This window comes from Coprinopsis cinerea, assembly GCF_000182895.1.
Source record: "Coprinopsis cinerea okayama7#130 chromosome 5 map unlocalized cont3.5, whole genome shotgun sequence".
Taxonomy (NCBI): Eukaryota; Fungi; Basidiomycota; class Agaricomycetes; order Agaricales; family Psathyrellaceae; genus Coprinopsis; species Coprinopsis cinerea.
In genome coordinates, this window is record NW_003307540.1 from 1,785,014 (window position 1) to 1,799,351 (window position 14,338).

Sequence of the window (14,338 nt, forward strand, 5' to 3'; positions counted from 1 at the left end):
GCGCCCATGGAACCTAGGACGAACACATCTCAATTACGGGTATCGAGCTGCAGGTAACCTAATGATAGAATCTGGTAGATAGAATCTCACTCTACAAGTATCTACATCAATCGAGACTTTCCGTGAGGACTTCACTTTCCCCAGCGACCTCCACCTCCACTGAATCATTCTCTTGGCCCTTGTACTTTTGGTCCTCTGAAGCGCTCGTGAGGCTCGTCTGGGTGTGTGTACTGGTGTCCATTTTCGTGATCTCTCGAAGAGCCATGGTAGCATATGCAGCACTTCCAAGTTGTAACCTGATCTGGAGTGCCGTAAATTTGCCATCCTCGACAACAACGGGTGGATCGAAGCCCAATAGTTTATCTTCGTCCGATTGGGCAAGTGGGACATCGGGATCTGTGTATTGCAGAACAGACCATGATAGTTCCTTGGGAAGGTGAAGGATTGTGCGGTAGGAACCATTCAAGGTGTACTCCCTAGATGCAGGGATTCGAGACGTTAGAAACGCATGCACGAGAAACACATGTCGATACATACTTTTGTTTTCTCACAAAATTGTCAGGATCGAGTCCATCTGCGCGTAGAAACTCTCGGTAACGCTCTCCCAGACGTCCACCCGGGTAAGCGACATCAGTACCCGGGAGTGGCATGATCACGTCGAAGATGGTGTATTTGTCAAGGTCCTCTTCGGTGAGTGTCTTGATCTTTGGTGGGACGTAGGGTTTACGATTCCGTTTACGGCCTTGTTCTGAGGCCCATTGACTTTGAGCGCCGATGTCCTCCGAAGAAATGAATCTTTTACCTTGCGAGTCTTCGTCACCTTCCCTTCTCTCCGGATCTACCTCCATCTGATCGCTTGCTGCATTCTTTTCGAAGACCAAATCCCCAACCACAGGTTTTTCAACGCCGAACATCCGGATTCGCTCCGAGACGATGGCATTCCAGACGTATGATTGGTAGGCATGGATATACATCAAGCGCAAATTGCGGGGAATCTGTCCTTGGTCAGTGGGATGCAGTTTTGCGACGGACAGTAGTTCTTACAGTTGAGAGAGCGCCCATAGCATTTCGAGTGTCACCCTTCATCTTCTTGAAACTTTCAAGAATGCAACGCTCTGCAACCACGCGCCGGGGCAGCAGCTGAAGAGCTTTGTCCAAGTCCCGGTCGACGAGCCAGGCATCGCGAGCAGCGGCCACATCTGGATGTTCCCCGTAACGTTTTTGCAGGAGAAGATTGATCGCCCGATTCCAGTCAGATTTCAATAAAGCCAGGCCGATAGCATGGGTTGGGACAGACGCGGTTCCAAAACGCTGCATGCCTGGTTCCTGCATTTAGTGCCAAGGACAAAACCGTTGCGAGAGAGAAACGGACCGTAGTAATTGATAAACCCCTTCATCTTAATGGTGTTGAGAGCTTCATCCAGCACCTCTCTTGATTCCACCTTGACATTCCTGCACGGGAATCAGAGTCAAACAAAGGGGAATATCTGTCGAGACATACCGCAAAGTAATGATAAAGGCATTTCCCTTGAGCATGCCAAGTTCTAGTCCGGCCTTACGATAAACGAGGTCTGCGATGCGCACACCCCTCTCACCCCGTTGGGTAAGCGCAGTCTCCGCAGTTCGTGAAGTGCCGATACCGTTTCCGAGCCTCCAAATGTCTTCGACAGTTTTATTGTTTCTTTTCAAAGAAACGCGCTGCACGGTAACGCCGCGTTTGTCCTTCGTCCCCGCAACGGACAAATCTTTGACGCTAACGTGAAGAATTCGAGACAGATGTCCAAGAGCGTCTTGGGTATCACGGTTCGTCTTTTGCAACGTGAAGTGGATGTAAGGCGGGTATGTTCCTCGAGCATTTCGCCCACCTCCGCCCCCGCCTTGTAAAACACGTTAGCATGTACGATCCACACATGAAACCAAGGTCGCACCTCGCTGGCCTGCTCCGCGTCCACCACTCCTGGCCCATTTGATCACGATTCTCTGACCGTCATCCGAGGGAGCAGACGTGTCCGTTTCCGTGTCCAACTTGCCCTTGAACAATTCCCTGATTGTTTGATGGAATGCCGTTCGAGTGTCTTTGGATTCCATCGGCTGTTTGGATATGATCAGATGATGTGGACCGAAAATTTGAAGCAAGTGAAACTACCTCTGAGATGACTTTACGGTTATCCTCCCTCATGGGTCGTCCACCACGGCCTGCGCCTCGACCACCCCTTCCTCTTCCACCTCTTCCACCTCTTCCACCTCTTCCACAGTTAGAGCTAGGTTCGGGAGTCGGATCAGGTTCAGGTGCGGGTCCATTGTCCTGGTCTGCTTTGGCAGCAGCCCTTCCCGCCCAACCGCTATCGCTCACCAGCGGCGGTTCCGGGCCCTCGAAGAACATTGCCTTCAACCTTTCCCTACTCTCGTCTGACAAGAAGGGCCTGAGTCTTTCATCAAACGATGCTGGCCAAGGTTCGTCTTCTATGGGCTCTGCATTATTGACAGAATCTTTTTCAGGTTCAGAGGGTTGGCCTGGCGTCGGTTTCTCTGTCTGGACCTCGGGCTCGTCTTTAACGCCTTTGGGTTTGTCAAGGCTTTTAAGGTGGATTACATTCCCGTCTTGATCAACTTCAAAGACCATGAAGTCGGTGAACCTACAAATGACATTAGATGGGTTGTGTATCGTCGGGAGACGTTGATCTGACCTTTGCTTGATGATTCCCTCTACTTTTGCATCTCCGCGTCCAATGTATTCAGAGATTCCGACGTCAGTCTCCAAGAACTTCATTTGCCCTTCCTCTGTTTTAACGGGGAGTGGTACTCCGAGCAAAGCATGGCTGGGTGGGAGGACATGCTCTTCAGCGTCGTTTGCGTCGCCTGCGATAGCTTCTGCAGCTTGGAGAGTTGACGTGCCGCTGTCGTCAGTCCTTTGCCTCTTTGCGTAGCGCTCTGCGTCTTCGCCGTCTTGTTCTCTCTCGTGGACGATGATGGAAGACATGACAGAGATTTCTCGCCTACGCTTTCCGCGCCCAAGCAAAAACCTTATCTTATCTATGCACTCGGGAGATTAGATCTTATCTCGCGGGAAGCCTTCAACAGACTCAGGTTCTGCTTCACTTGGTTCCTCCACTTCGCCATGATCCGCAAAACATACGCCGAACGAGCAAAAAACTACAAAAACCCAGCAGCAGTCAGATTGCTGGAAACCATCGAGAGGAAGAAAACCAATCTCTGCGTCAGCGTCGACACGCCCAAAACCGAGGATTTCCTCACTATCATCGACGTCGTTGGCCCATATGTCTGCCTTATCAAGGCAAGTGTCGTCTCCCGACATCGTTCAATGCAGTCCAATCTAATTATCTGGACCCAAGACTCACGTCGATATCTTGGAAGACTTTGATTCATCTGTAATCGAGCGTCTGGAGAGTCTCAGTAGGAGGCACGACTTCCTCATCTTCGAGGACAGAAAGTTTGCTGACATTGGTAAGAAAATCGTCAACGATGCCAGTCTACAAGCTTCAATCGGATTGAAACAGGCAACACGGTTGCTCTACAATACGGAGGAGGTGTCCACAAAATTGCGCAATGGTCGCACATTACCAATGCACACCCTGTACCTGGTCCTTCTATCATCCAAGGTCTCGCATCCGTGGGCAAGCCACTTGAACGAGGATTGTTGCTCCTCGCAGAAATGAGCACAAAGGGGGCTCTGACCAAAGGGGCCTACACCAACTCTGCAGTACAGATGGCACGAGAACACAAAGACTTCGTCATCGGCTTCATCGCACAGCGCAGAATGGAAGGAATCGGCGCGCCCCCGGGAGTGGACACAACCGATGAAGACTTCTTGATCCTTACTCCCGGTGTAGGACTTGAGATGAAAGGCGATGCAATGGGACAGCAGTACCGAACGCCACGCCAAGTTGTGCTCGAAGATGGATGTGACGTGATTATTGTTGGACGAGGAATCTATGGGAACGACCCCAAGGCAGTGGACGTCATCGCAGCACGAGCAGAACGTTACATGACAGAAGGGTGGGCTGCGTACCAGGAAAGAATAGCATCTGCTTAGTTGAATGCTGTTGCACGGGTAACGCCACGGGAGTTACTCACACAGACAATAGTTAGTTCCAAATGTCATGACACCGTCCTCGGTACAACCATCTCCTCATCCACTCGTGGGCTCAGACGTTCCTCGGAGAGTGTGTCGAGAGGAACTCGATCAGAGAATTTGACCATGGTAGGACGCTGTGAATCTGGTTGATGGAGAATAGGGGTTTCTGGTGATGGTGGTGTCGCAATCCTGGAAGATTCGTGTGCAAGGACTGCCCTGAGGCGCTCTCTAACTTCTTCCACACGCTTAGTTCTCTCTCCTCCCCTCCAAATCAACACGGCCGCTCCTATGCCACACAAGAAACCAGCCGGGATCAATATGCCTGTGCTCCATGCTGGTCGTTGAAACCTGGGGAAAGATCAGAAAAGGGGCGTTACTGCAAGAGCGCAGAAACTGACCGATTCATTCCCCACATCGTTCCACATAAGATGATCTGTGCCAGAATCAACAAAATGTCAATAAGGGATTATGGGCTACCTGCTTGAAAAATGGAGTTGGCGTCATTGAGGAAGCAGATCCAGAGTGCCATTCTGGGGGGAAAAGTGAGCTTCAATTATTCGAACAACGCAGTCGAACGCCCTCACGTTATTGGAAAGGCCTAGAGAGTCGTCAGTGAAAGAGCGAGGGTGTCAATGTAGCAACTGACGCGATGGGTTTCTGTTCCATGAGCCCGGTACCACGTTTGGTGGTACGCAAATTTGACTTGCTCTAACGTTGTCAAGTCTTAGTCTAAGCATGCCTTCACGAAATAGGTTACTGACGGCGGTGGAGATCCTTGTGTTCTTCGTCTGTAAGAACATGGACAAAATTGGGGTCGTAATGTGGGTCAGGCAAGTCGTCAAGATCGAACAGTTGAGGAAGCCCCGCTTCCTTCCGCCTTTTGATAGTTTCTTTCTTGTAGTACCATATCTTGTAAATTCCTGGAATAAACATATTCAGAATGGAGAATCCCTCCGAGTTGAATCCTTACGGAAAGTGGATAGAATTCGAGAAGGAATAAATCCGACGCTTGTCACAGTAAAGAGGCCTGAACGATGATCAAAATTGTGACTTTGGATGAGGAACGTTCCACATACCGCACACAACCTGAGACGACACCTCCACCCAGAATCCTTGGAGTTCATCATCGTGTAAATTGATAATCTTGGCCAGGAAAAGGACAATCGCTGCGCCCCAGAACACTAGACGGACACAGTTTATTTTGACGGGACAAGCGGTTGGCAGGTACGGCGTGACGAACCAACAAGGAAGCCGTAAATTCCGGTTAGGATCTAAGGCAGCTCTTTAAGTATTGTGGGATCGGTTCAGGGAACCACACCTACACCCATAGCTTGATAGTAGCAGTCAGCATCAGTTCAAGGGGGTCCCTCCCACTCGAAAGTGTCACACCACACTCACGGGTTTTGAGAAAAGACCATACTCCCAACAAGGTCCGTCGTATTCTGGAAGGGCTCTTCAGCACATCATCGACATGGCTGTCCAGAGGGTCGTCGTAGTCTGGCTTCTCCTTATCCCCCTGGCGTCTAGGGGACGATAGCACAATGACAGGCCTCCTCGAATATAATCCGGTGGGTGGACTTGGAGCACAGGAGATGAGCTTTGGGCATATTGGATGGACCCGGTACGTACATCACGATGGAATTGGCTGCATTCGTCAGTTTTGACACAGTTCCAACCTGAGGGTCTTCAGTGCATTGGTGAGAGATAGCTCGAAGCAATGACAATGGGTGAAACACACCGATAACGTCCAAATGCTCGACAATGTCATCATGATGGTTCCTCGCATACGTCCGCCTTCTGGTCGACGAAGGCGAAACAGGAGAATCAAACTCGTCAAGTGCGTCATGCAAAATACCGTGACCAGGACCGAGTCCAGTCGGGGATTCCACCAGAATACTGGCCTGCGTGCCGTCTACTCTAGCATTTGTGGGGTGTGTAGGGCTGGGATTGAGTGCCTCTGTGGATGACGATGGTCCATGATGGATCGTCGAGTCTCTGAACGACCGCGAGTCCCGGGTAGAGCGTTCGAGAACGTGGGACCGTATGCGACTGGAAGCGGTGTTCGACCTAGGTCGTCGTCGGTGGGTCGTCCCAGCAGAGTCGGGATGATTGAGAGGGAAGGGTGGCATTGCCTGGGGAGCTTCTGTGCCATCACGGCTCGAGGCCTTCAAGTTGGGCATCGATATGGGACGCATTGTGAGCACTGAAGAGCTGTTTCCAGCACCGGATGCCGTCTCCTCGTCGTCGCTCTTAGGATCCAGCTGGTTGTCGTCGGAACCGCTGAACAGGTCCCGTATATGTGGGTAATGAGCGCTTTTGATATGAATGGAGGGCATTTTCACGAAACGTGGACGCAGCCGCCCAACTGTCGTGGTAAGTATGGGGGAAACTTGTAATTGGCGGCGCTTCTTTGATCGTTAGTTCGATGATCTCATTTGGGCAGTGCTCCTTACACACAATTCACAATAATATTCACACAAAATGGGAGTATCGCCTGCAATGCTGTCTGTATGTTGGATGCGATGATAGTATAGTACAGTGGTGTTAATTAAACTAATAAAATAAAACCCTCTACAAGTGTCCCAGTGAATTTAAACCCCAACACCCTGTCATGAATCAGTTGAAAGGGCAATCTTTTTGGACGGGGGTGTGCTTATTCTTTCCTCTGTTGGATCAGTCTCAACCTTACGCTTCACACCAACAGACTTGGGGTCCGGCGATGGTGATTTCGATTTCACGGTAAAGGAAGGAGGCGGTGTAGACCGAGAACTGCCAGCAAATTCGGGGGTCGCACCTCGACTGGAGCCTGTGGCATCGTTGCGCAAGCGCGCTGCGATACCTGAGAGAGCCTCTGCATGGCATGTTGCATGGTAAATCTACGAAAAGAAATCAGTATCGGCGAGACATGTGGGAGAAATCGGTAGACATACCTTCTCGTCCTTCATGATGGCGTTTCTCCAAACCCATTCTTCGTCGTCTTCCAGAAACTCGGACTTCATATTCTCTTGGCAAATTGGACAAGTTATATTTTTCGCTTCATCACCAGGAGGAACCACGATAAACATAGCCCGCAATTCTTTGTCGTTCTTGACGCTAACCGTCGCAGCAGACTTGCCATCATCAACCTGAGTTGTCACGTCCCGTATCCAATCCTGCAATGATTTGTCAGTAACGAGCTTGACGGGGACAGGGACAATGAATACATACATCAGCAGAAGCGAACCATGTCCGACAGTGGCCCCTGCCATTGTCCTGATTTGCTTTCTTATTCTGTTGGAAATGCTCGTCAAGGTGATCGTCCAGCTTCTTCTTGCCATAGGATGTATCTGCGAATCGAAGTCCACATTGTTTGCACTGTACCGGAAGCTGGTCATACAGGAGCGCAGGCAACACGGGCTTTGTCCTGAAGGTCGCTGTCAGCGTCCGTCCAGATGAATATACTCGGATGTGATCGTACCTCAGAATCTCGGAGCTCGATAGAACGGATTTAATGGAGAGGACATGTTTCTTGTAATCACGAGCAGCGCTTGCAATCCCGTCGTCTGAAACGGCTTGCTTGCCAATTGCAGCTGGTTCGGTTTGCGAGGAGGTAGAAGCGGCCGCCAAAACACCTGCATTCTTGAGGCTATCTAGAATCTTGTTGATATTCTCAGCATCGGGTATACTGGGTATGGCGGTAGAAGTCGAGGGTATAGATTGAGGGGGTGGATGGGGGACGTGAGTAGGCGGGTATAGCGGTGGAGCGTTGGCATATGGCGCCGAGGACGAAGGTCGGGAATGCGGTGGGGGCGGGTAGTGTACTGGCGGTGGTTGCCATGCATTAACGGGAGCGGGAGGAACAACTGGAGGCGGAGGCGGGGGCGCTTTGACGAGTTCATGTAGTTGATTCAAAATCTGCCTCAACTCGTCTTGGGAAACACCAACGTCCACGACTAGGCTGCGTAGCTGGGGAAGGATCAGTGTACGTTCGAGAGACAAAGACAATCGGCGACATACCTGTCGAAGGACTTCGAGCTTTCGACGCGAATCCTCGTCGTACGGGTTGCCCTGCAGTGCACGTTCTTTTTGACCAATCGCAAATTGAAGCTCACTGACTACTTGGTTCTTGGTAATCTTGCGTGCAGGTTTAGCGACAGACCAGTGTCTTCGGGGAGGACGGCGACTCACAGAAACGTTCGAGCCGCTACCCCAAACACCTCGCTCAATATTGAGCTGAGTTACGGGACCGAAGAGTTCGGTGCGCTGCGGGGAACCGGTTCGCCATGTCAAGAGCATTTCCTCCATCTTGTTCTGTGTCTGCTGATCGACCTGAGAGTAAGTCTGTAGGAACAAAGGGGCGACGACATGGCTGAACCGTCTTGCATAATGCTCGTAGTAGTTCTTGGAAATCGCGTCGAGAAGATAGAAAGCTGGTAGCTTCAGGCTGGGAGGGACCTGGGAGGAAGTAACCGAAAACGGATATTAGTCAGCAATCCGCGGAATCGGCAAGAATGGAAACAAAGGGAAGGAAAAACAGGGCAGCAGGCGACGGCAGAGCCTTGCAACCGCAGCTGGCGCAAAATATTTTCACGACATTGCTCACTGAGGACAATTGACTACGCTAGTTACACGGTGTACATGTACATAAGATACACGGTGGAAACCCCAGTCGGATGTCCTCATAGCTGGAGTAAGCTCCACAAGTAGCAGAAAAGCTACTCACCTTACGGATGTGGGATTCGATGCAGGTGACGACGACGGCTGCATGACGTGAGTACTCGTAGGCAAGCATAGAAAGATTTTGGATTATGGGCCTAGAGTTGTAAACCAGGGTGGAAAGCTGGCTCATGTAGTGGTTGCGAAAACTGGTTGGGTCGTTGTGAAAAACAGGAGGCTGGGGAAGGCTGGGCGGTGGCGGAAAGTGCTGTTGCTGCTGATACTGGTTGGGACTGCCATAATACCCATTCACGGGGGACTGGTGGAAGGCATGGTGTCCAGCGGCGAAGGCTGGCTGTCCGTACATGTTGGCACTTTGGGAATACATGGATATATCCCACAAAATGGTCTGGTGGTCTGGGTCGAATACGCGCGGGATCTCACCAACGAAAAAAGCTCAACACTCAGATATTTGAGGAATTCAAACTGTAGAGTGGGGGACGAACAGAAACGATGGCGGTGGTTGGCAGAAGACAAAAGCGATCGCCGTGGCTTTGAGTGCCACTTTTAATTCAAACTCCGACAAACCGGTGCAAGCTCCGCTGCCGAACGTGACTCTTTCGGCTACCTCCCTCCTCCCGTCCTGCGGTTACTCTTCCCCTACTCGTCCCTCGCTAACCGGAGTCAGGGCAAGTCCAACCCCTGCGCTAATTGTAGCACACAGCCCAGTTGAAAGCCTCCAAAGTAGCAAGGCCAGGGTAAGCCCCTTGTCGGATCATCCGCGTGTGCTCTTGGCCCTAATCACTCTTGGCGTCCACATCGGGGGCTATCAACAGAAAAATCACTCTCGACGACACAAACTCTCCTCAACGTCGCCGCCAACACCAACGTCAAGGTGAGTGTATGCCCGTCCATTGCGTCAAGTAGTGCTGCAGCATCCGCTGGCTGTCGTTGGGAGAGATTTGGGCTGGAGAATGCAGAATATCGCGCTGGATGCGTCGCTTGTTGGTTTGGATGGCGTCTGACCGATATAATCTCTTAGATGCTCGATGTCCAGAAGGTCGAAGATCTCGAAATCCCTGAGGGAGTCGACGTTTCCGTCAAGTCTCGCCTGATCACCGTCACCGGCCCCAGGGGAACCCTCACCAAGAATGTGCGACATATCGACATGGACATCCGAGTTATCAAGGGCAAGAAGACCAAGGTCCTTTTGACTGTGTGGTCGGGAAGCCGCAAGCACGTCGCCTGCTTGCGAACCATCCGTACCATGATCAACAACATGGTTATTGGCGTTACCAAGGTTGGAGGATCGTTCGGGTGATTTTTGGAGAGGGTCTGACTTGGTCCGGTTTTGCAGGGCTTCCAATACAAAATGCGTGCCGTCTACGCCCATTTCCCCATCAACTGCATTATCCAGGACGGTGGAAAGGCCGTCGAAATCAGGAATTTCTTGGGCGAGAAGGTGCGTTGAAGTTGGTCAATTTTGCGTTTATTTTATCGCTCATTGGACCATTAGATCGTGCGTCACGTCGACATGTTGGAAGGCGTTGTTATCAGCGAATCAAAAGCCCAGAAGGACGAACTTATCCTCGAGGGCAACGACATCGACACTGTTTCTCAATCAGGTACGGTGGCTCTCAGCCTTGGTATTGCCAACAAGATTTCTTATTGTGTTACAGCTGCCTCGATCCAAGGTATTTGCCGGGTGCGAAACAAGGATATCCGAAAGTTCTTGGATGGTGTCTACGTATCACACAGGGGCACCATCGTCGAGGACGAGTAAATGCCCACTTTCATGTACACTCCTTCACCTTCTCTTATGGTTTACATATGACACTATGACGACGCACATCCAAAACCGATTCACATTAAGATCCTACCTTTAAGATTAGGGTATAAACGGTATCCACACTTTGACCCGAGCACGGTATTGCACATATTCATCCCCGAAGAAGCGAATCAAGGCTGCCTCTTCCGCTGTAGGACCTGGAATGAGTACATGGGCATAAGACACGGTCGTGGTACTTACATCGCGTTCGCAAGTAAAAGAACCTCCACAAAACCACAGCAAAGAAGACGGTGCTGAATGGGTTTTGAAGGACCAACTGGGTCCCCACCGCCCAATACCAGAACCCAGCGTACGAGGGGTGGCGGAACCAGCTAGAATGGGTTGTTAATATTGGAGTACATCGATATTTATTCAACCATCTTACGCATAAACGCCATCGCTCACTAATTTATGGTTGGAGCGCTTTTGAAACGCGACGGTGTGAGAGAAGTTTGTGGCGGCATGGATCATGGCGAGCGAGCGGAGGACTTGTCCAAAAACGACCCAGACCATTCCTAAAACCATCGGTCAATTGGCGGCGGAACCACACAGAGCAGAGACCGTACCGATCTCAGTGACGTAGGGATACGCTTTGAGGGAAGGGTTCCAGGCAGCCGTCAAAACGTACTCTAATACGGCGATTCCGTTCGAAATGTGGTACATTGCCCCATTGTCGAGAAGATACGCTGGGCCATGTTCGGTAAGGAACCTATCAAAGAATCAACGGTCACTCACAGTCCACACTGCACTTTTCACGGTTCCATCCAGCGGTAACACCGAATTCCAGCCAATGGAAAAGTGCCCAGCTGGCAGCGAAGAATCCCAGTTGCCTGGTCAGAACATCAGACTGAGGAACTCCATTTATCGCGACAAGAGTAGCTCCAAGAGCAAAGGTGATTCCGAGCAGAAATGCAATGAAGGAGGAGGCGAGCGGTGTGTTTGGGATGTTGCCGCGAGTCTGCTGTGCGACGCTGCTGATTGGTACAGTCTCGAGACCACCACGTCCCATGGCTGCACGAGCTCGAAAGCGTTCTTCTAAGGCGTCTTCAGAAACCGACATGGGACGGAACAAAGAAATGGAGTTTGGGTATTTGCCATCTTTTGTCTTTGAACCGCGTTTTGGATTTCCGAGGGACAATAGCGACCTGTTTGTAGTTGTTGATGTCGGTCTTCCATTCAGAGCGAGCGCGCAAACGCGCCAGTCCGAGTTTAGTCGCCGGACGCTTCATGTTCTTTTGCTGGAGGCTCTGTCGCCAACTGCATCCAAGGCAGTCCGCACCACGTCTCTACAGCACAAAATCAAAAAATGACACTCGGAAGCTCAGGAACATGGCCTTAGTGGCCCACATCGGTGTGTAGCCTTCGTTCACCGTATCTTGCCAGTTTGCTCAGGCTCACCAGATTCCGGCAAAACCACGTTGACCGAGTCTATTCTGTATCGCTCCTCGTATCTGTCGTCCTCGGGATCCGTTGATACCGGAAGCACAACAACTGACTTTCTTCCGGTCGAACGAGAACGAGGAATCACAGTACAGTCTGCCAGCATCCCTGTGAGATGGAAGGATTGGACCTTCAATCTCATTGATACCCCAGGTCACGCTGACTTTGGTATGGAGGTCGAGGGTGCCAGTAGGGTCATCGACGGTGCTGTTGTCCTGCTGGACTCTGTCGAAGGAGTTGAGGCCCAAACCAAGAACGTTTGGCGCCAATTGGACAGGTGCATTTCGCCGACCTCTGTATCTGCGCTAGACTGACCGTCTCCAGGTATGGCGTCCCAACCCGCATGATGTTCTTCAACAAGCTCGACCGACCTGGTGCATCGTTCCGAAACGCCATGGCTTCGCTCCTCACCCATCGGTTCCATCCCAATCCTTCCCCTCTGACCATCCCAATCGCGTCCTTCGACCCGAAAGACTACCAACACGGAGAACCTGGTGTTCAAGGTCTGGTAGACCTCGTCAAATGGAATATCTGGAGATGGGCGGGAGAAGAAGCGACGTGCCGGCCACTGCCACGAACTGTTGCAGAGCTCGAAAAATTCCCGCTCTTTCCACCAAACCACCCAATCGTCCCTCACCTCCCTGTGGCCCGGACGCAGCTGCTTGAAAACATTTCCATGTTTTCTGAAGACCTCATGGAACACTTGCTCGAGCTTGACTCCTCACCGGATGCATACCTCGGCCTTCCAGCTGAAGCAATCCTCCCGCACCTCCGGAAGGCAATCCTCAAGGGCGAAATCCTCCCCATTGTCTGTGGTTCGGCTCTCAATCATATTGGAACGGAGATCCTAATGGACTATGTTGGCGAACTCTTCCCAAGTCCACTGGATGTTCCTCACGACCCTCAAGGAAAGAACCCACCGGTCCGAGCCTTGGCATGGAAAGTGAATTGGGATGCTAGACGTGGTTGGATGACCTTTGTGCGAGTTTATTCTGGCAAGTTCTCTAGATACTGTACTCCGAAAGGGTGCTAATGTTCCAATACAGGCACCCTTACCAAGCAAAGCGTTCTCCAGAATGCCAGTCGCAATCAACGGGAAAAGGTCTCTAAACTACTTATGCTGTATGCATCGGACGTTGAGGAGGTGGATGAGCTCCCTGTGGGCTCTGTCGGTGTGGTTTTGGGGCTCAGGCATACGCGAACCGGTGATACCCTCGTGTCCTTGGGTGGAAATGCTGAGCAGCGCTCGGTGCTACGCGACATCACTCCCCCGCCAGCTGTTATCTCGACTTCAGTTATCCCTCACTCACACTCGGATCTGGACCCCGTTCAAGCTGCCCTCGACTCTCTCGCGCGAACAGACCCGTCAGTCCGGATCGACACTCAAGAAGGACAGCTACTGGTTCACGCCCTCGGCACCCTCCACCTCGAGATTGTCGAAAACAAACTCCGTGACATTTGGGGCGCCAACTTCGAATTCGGACAGCGGCGTGTCAGCTATCGCGAAGGGTTGGGGGATGGGACACCCAGCGATACCTGGGCCACGTGGTCATCGGATATCGCGGGCAAACCCGTTACAGTGACTCTTCCTCTCGAGATCCGGGCGATGACTGACGAAGAAGTTGGAGATCCCGTGTGGGATGGTAATTGTGTCTTGGGTCCGACTGGTGCCCCATTGCCAGCACCCGAAGCCATTCAATCTCCTCGACTCGCGGGTATCGCCGAAGGAATCGCCAATGCGTTATCTAACTCTCCGCATTCTGGTCTTGCAATGACCAAGGTTTTTGTTCGGATTACAGGACCACCCACTGAAGCATTCCCAGCACCCGTATTGAACGCGGCTACGGTTGCTGTCCTTCGCCAGCGAGTCCGCGATGCGTCCATGGGACCTTTGTTCGAGCCATACGTTCATCTGAAGGTTTCCGTGCCCGAGAAGAGCTTTGGACTAGTAATCAGCGACCTGACGGAGCACGGAGGCGAGGTGCTTGAGCTCGGAGAAGACGCGGCTGCGTTCGATGGTTCTTCCTCCACTCCCTTTTCTGAAGAAGGCTTGTATATCCCACCAGATTGGCTATCGCCTTCCGGAAACAATGCAACCGCTTCGCGTGGACAAGCCGCAACGAAACATGTCATTCATGCATCGGCCCCGCTCAGTCGAATGTTTGATTACTCGAGTCGTCTTCGCGCTATCACAGAAGGCCATGGATCTTTTGAAATGGCCATAGATTGCTTTAGGCAGGTTTCGGAACCTAGAAGGATGGAAATTTTGAAGGAGATTGGAAGGGCATGAAAAACAAACCACAGCTAGAATCCAGTATTCGTTGGTTTGTTGCTACTAT

General features: G+C 51.5%; 7 protein-coding genes across 7 annotated transcripts; 3 read left to right on the plus strand and 4 right to left on the minus strand.

Annotated features, from left to right (window-relative positions):
* Window positions 1–106: 106 nt before the first annotated feature.
* CC1G_00392 (pseudouridine synthase) lies at window positions 107–2,980 on the minus strand (the record flags this gene model as incomplete). The annotated part of the gene is made up of 8 exons (XM_001837204.1): window positions 107–476; window positions 538–995; window positions 1,045–1,319; window positions 1,373–1,452; window positions 1,502–1,877; window positions 1,929–2,091; window positions 2,147–2,636; window positions 2,688–2,980. The coding sequence occupies 8 exons, from the start codon at window positions 2,978–2,980 to the stop codon at window positions 107–109; spliced, it is 2,505 nt and encodes an 834-aa protein (XP_001837256.1).
* Window positions 2,981–3,118: 138 nt separating this feature from the next.
* On the plus strand, window positions 3,119–4,054 carry CC1G_00393 (orotidine-5'-phosphate decarboxylase; the record flags this gene model as incomplete). Its single annotated transcript, XM_001837205.2, has 3 exons — window positions 3,119–3,301; window positions 3,354–3,465; window positions 3,519–4,054. 3 exons carry the CDS (start codon window positions 3,119–3,121, stop codon window positions 4,052–4,054), a joined length of 831 nt encoding a protein of 276 aa, XP_001837257.2.
* A 508-nt stretch (window positions 4,055–4,562) lies between these two features.
* On the minus strand, window positions 4,563–6,432 carry CC1G_14646 (hypothetical protein; the record flags this gene model as incomplete). Its single annotated transcript, XM_002911171.1, has 11 exons — window positions 4,563–4,626; window positions 4,681–4,694; window positions 4,743–4,804; window positions 4,858–5,016; window positions 5,067–5,123; window positions 5,173–5,277; window positions 5,337–5,367; window positions 5,419–5,426; window positions 5,495–5,673; window positions 5,726–5,780; window positions 5,835–6,432. The coding sequence occupies 11 exons, from the start codon at window positions 6,430–6,432 to the stop codon at window positions 4,563–4,565; spliced, it is 1,332 nt and encodes a 443-aa protein (XP_002911217.1).
* Window positions 6,433–6,705: 273 nt separating this feature from the next.
* On the minus strand, window positions 6,706–9,098 carry CC1G_14647 (hypothetical protein; the record flags this gene model as incomplete). The annotated part of the gene is made up of 7 exons (XM_002911172.1): window positions 6,706–6,972; window positions 7,027–7,248; window positions 7,304–7,499; window positions 7,554–8,041; window positions 8,093–8,209; window positions 8,264–8,530; window positions 8,799–9,098. 7 exons carry the CDS (start codon window positions 9,096–9,098, stop codon window positions 6,706–6,708), a joined length of 1,857 nt encoding a protein of 618 aa, XP_002911218.1.
* A 673-nt stretch (window positions 9,099–9,771) lies between these two features.
* CC1G_00395 (60S ribosomal protein L9) lies at window positions 9,772–10,585 on the plus strand (the record flags this gene model as incomplete). The annotated part of the gene is made up of 4 exons (XM_001837207.2): window positions 9,772–10,031; window positions 10,089–10,193; window positions 10,248–10,356; window positions 10,411–10,585. Coding segments are annotated over 4 exons (578 nt in total), but the record flags the coding sequence as incomplete, so codon positions are not given.
* Window positions 10,582–11,622, minus strand: CC1G_00396 (prenyl cysteine carboxyl methyltransferase Ste14). The gene is made up of 5 exons (XM_001837208.2): window positions 11,295–11,622; window positions 11,126–11,245; window positions 10,945–11,074; window positions 10,761–10,891; window positions 10,582–10,708 (listed from the first exon to the last, which is right to left on the minus strand). Exons 1-5 carry the CDS (start codon window positions 11,617–11,619, stop codon window positions 10,620–10,622), a joined length of 795 nt encoding a protein of 264 aa, XP_001837260.1. The 5' UTR covers window positions 11,620–11,622; the 3' UTR covers window positions 10,582–10,619.
* A 266-nt stretch (window positions 11,623–11,888) lies between these two features.
* Window positions 11,889–14,289, plus strand: CC1G_00397 (translation elongation factor 2; the record flags this gene model as incomplete). Its single annotated transcript, XM_001837209.2, has 4 exons — window positions 11,889–11,910; window positions 11,943–12,276; window positions 12,324–13,012; window positions 13,046–14,289. 4 exons carry the CDS (start codon window positions 11,889–11,891, stop codon window positions 14,287–14,289), a joined length of 2,289 nt encoding a protein of 762 aa, XP_001837261.2.
* Between the last annotated feature and the right edge of the window lie 49 nt (window positions 14,290–14,338).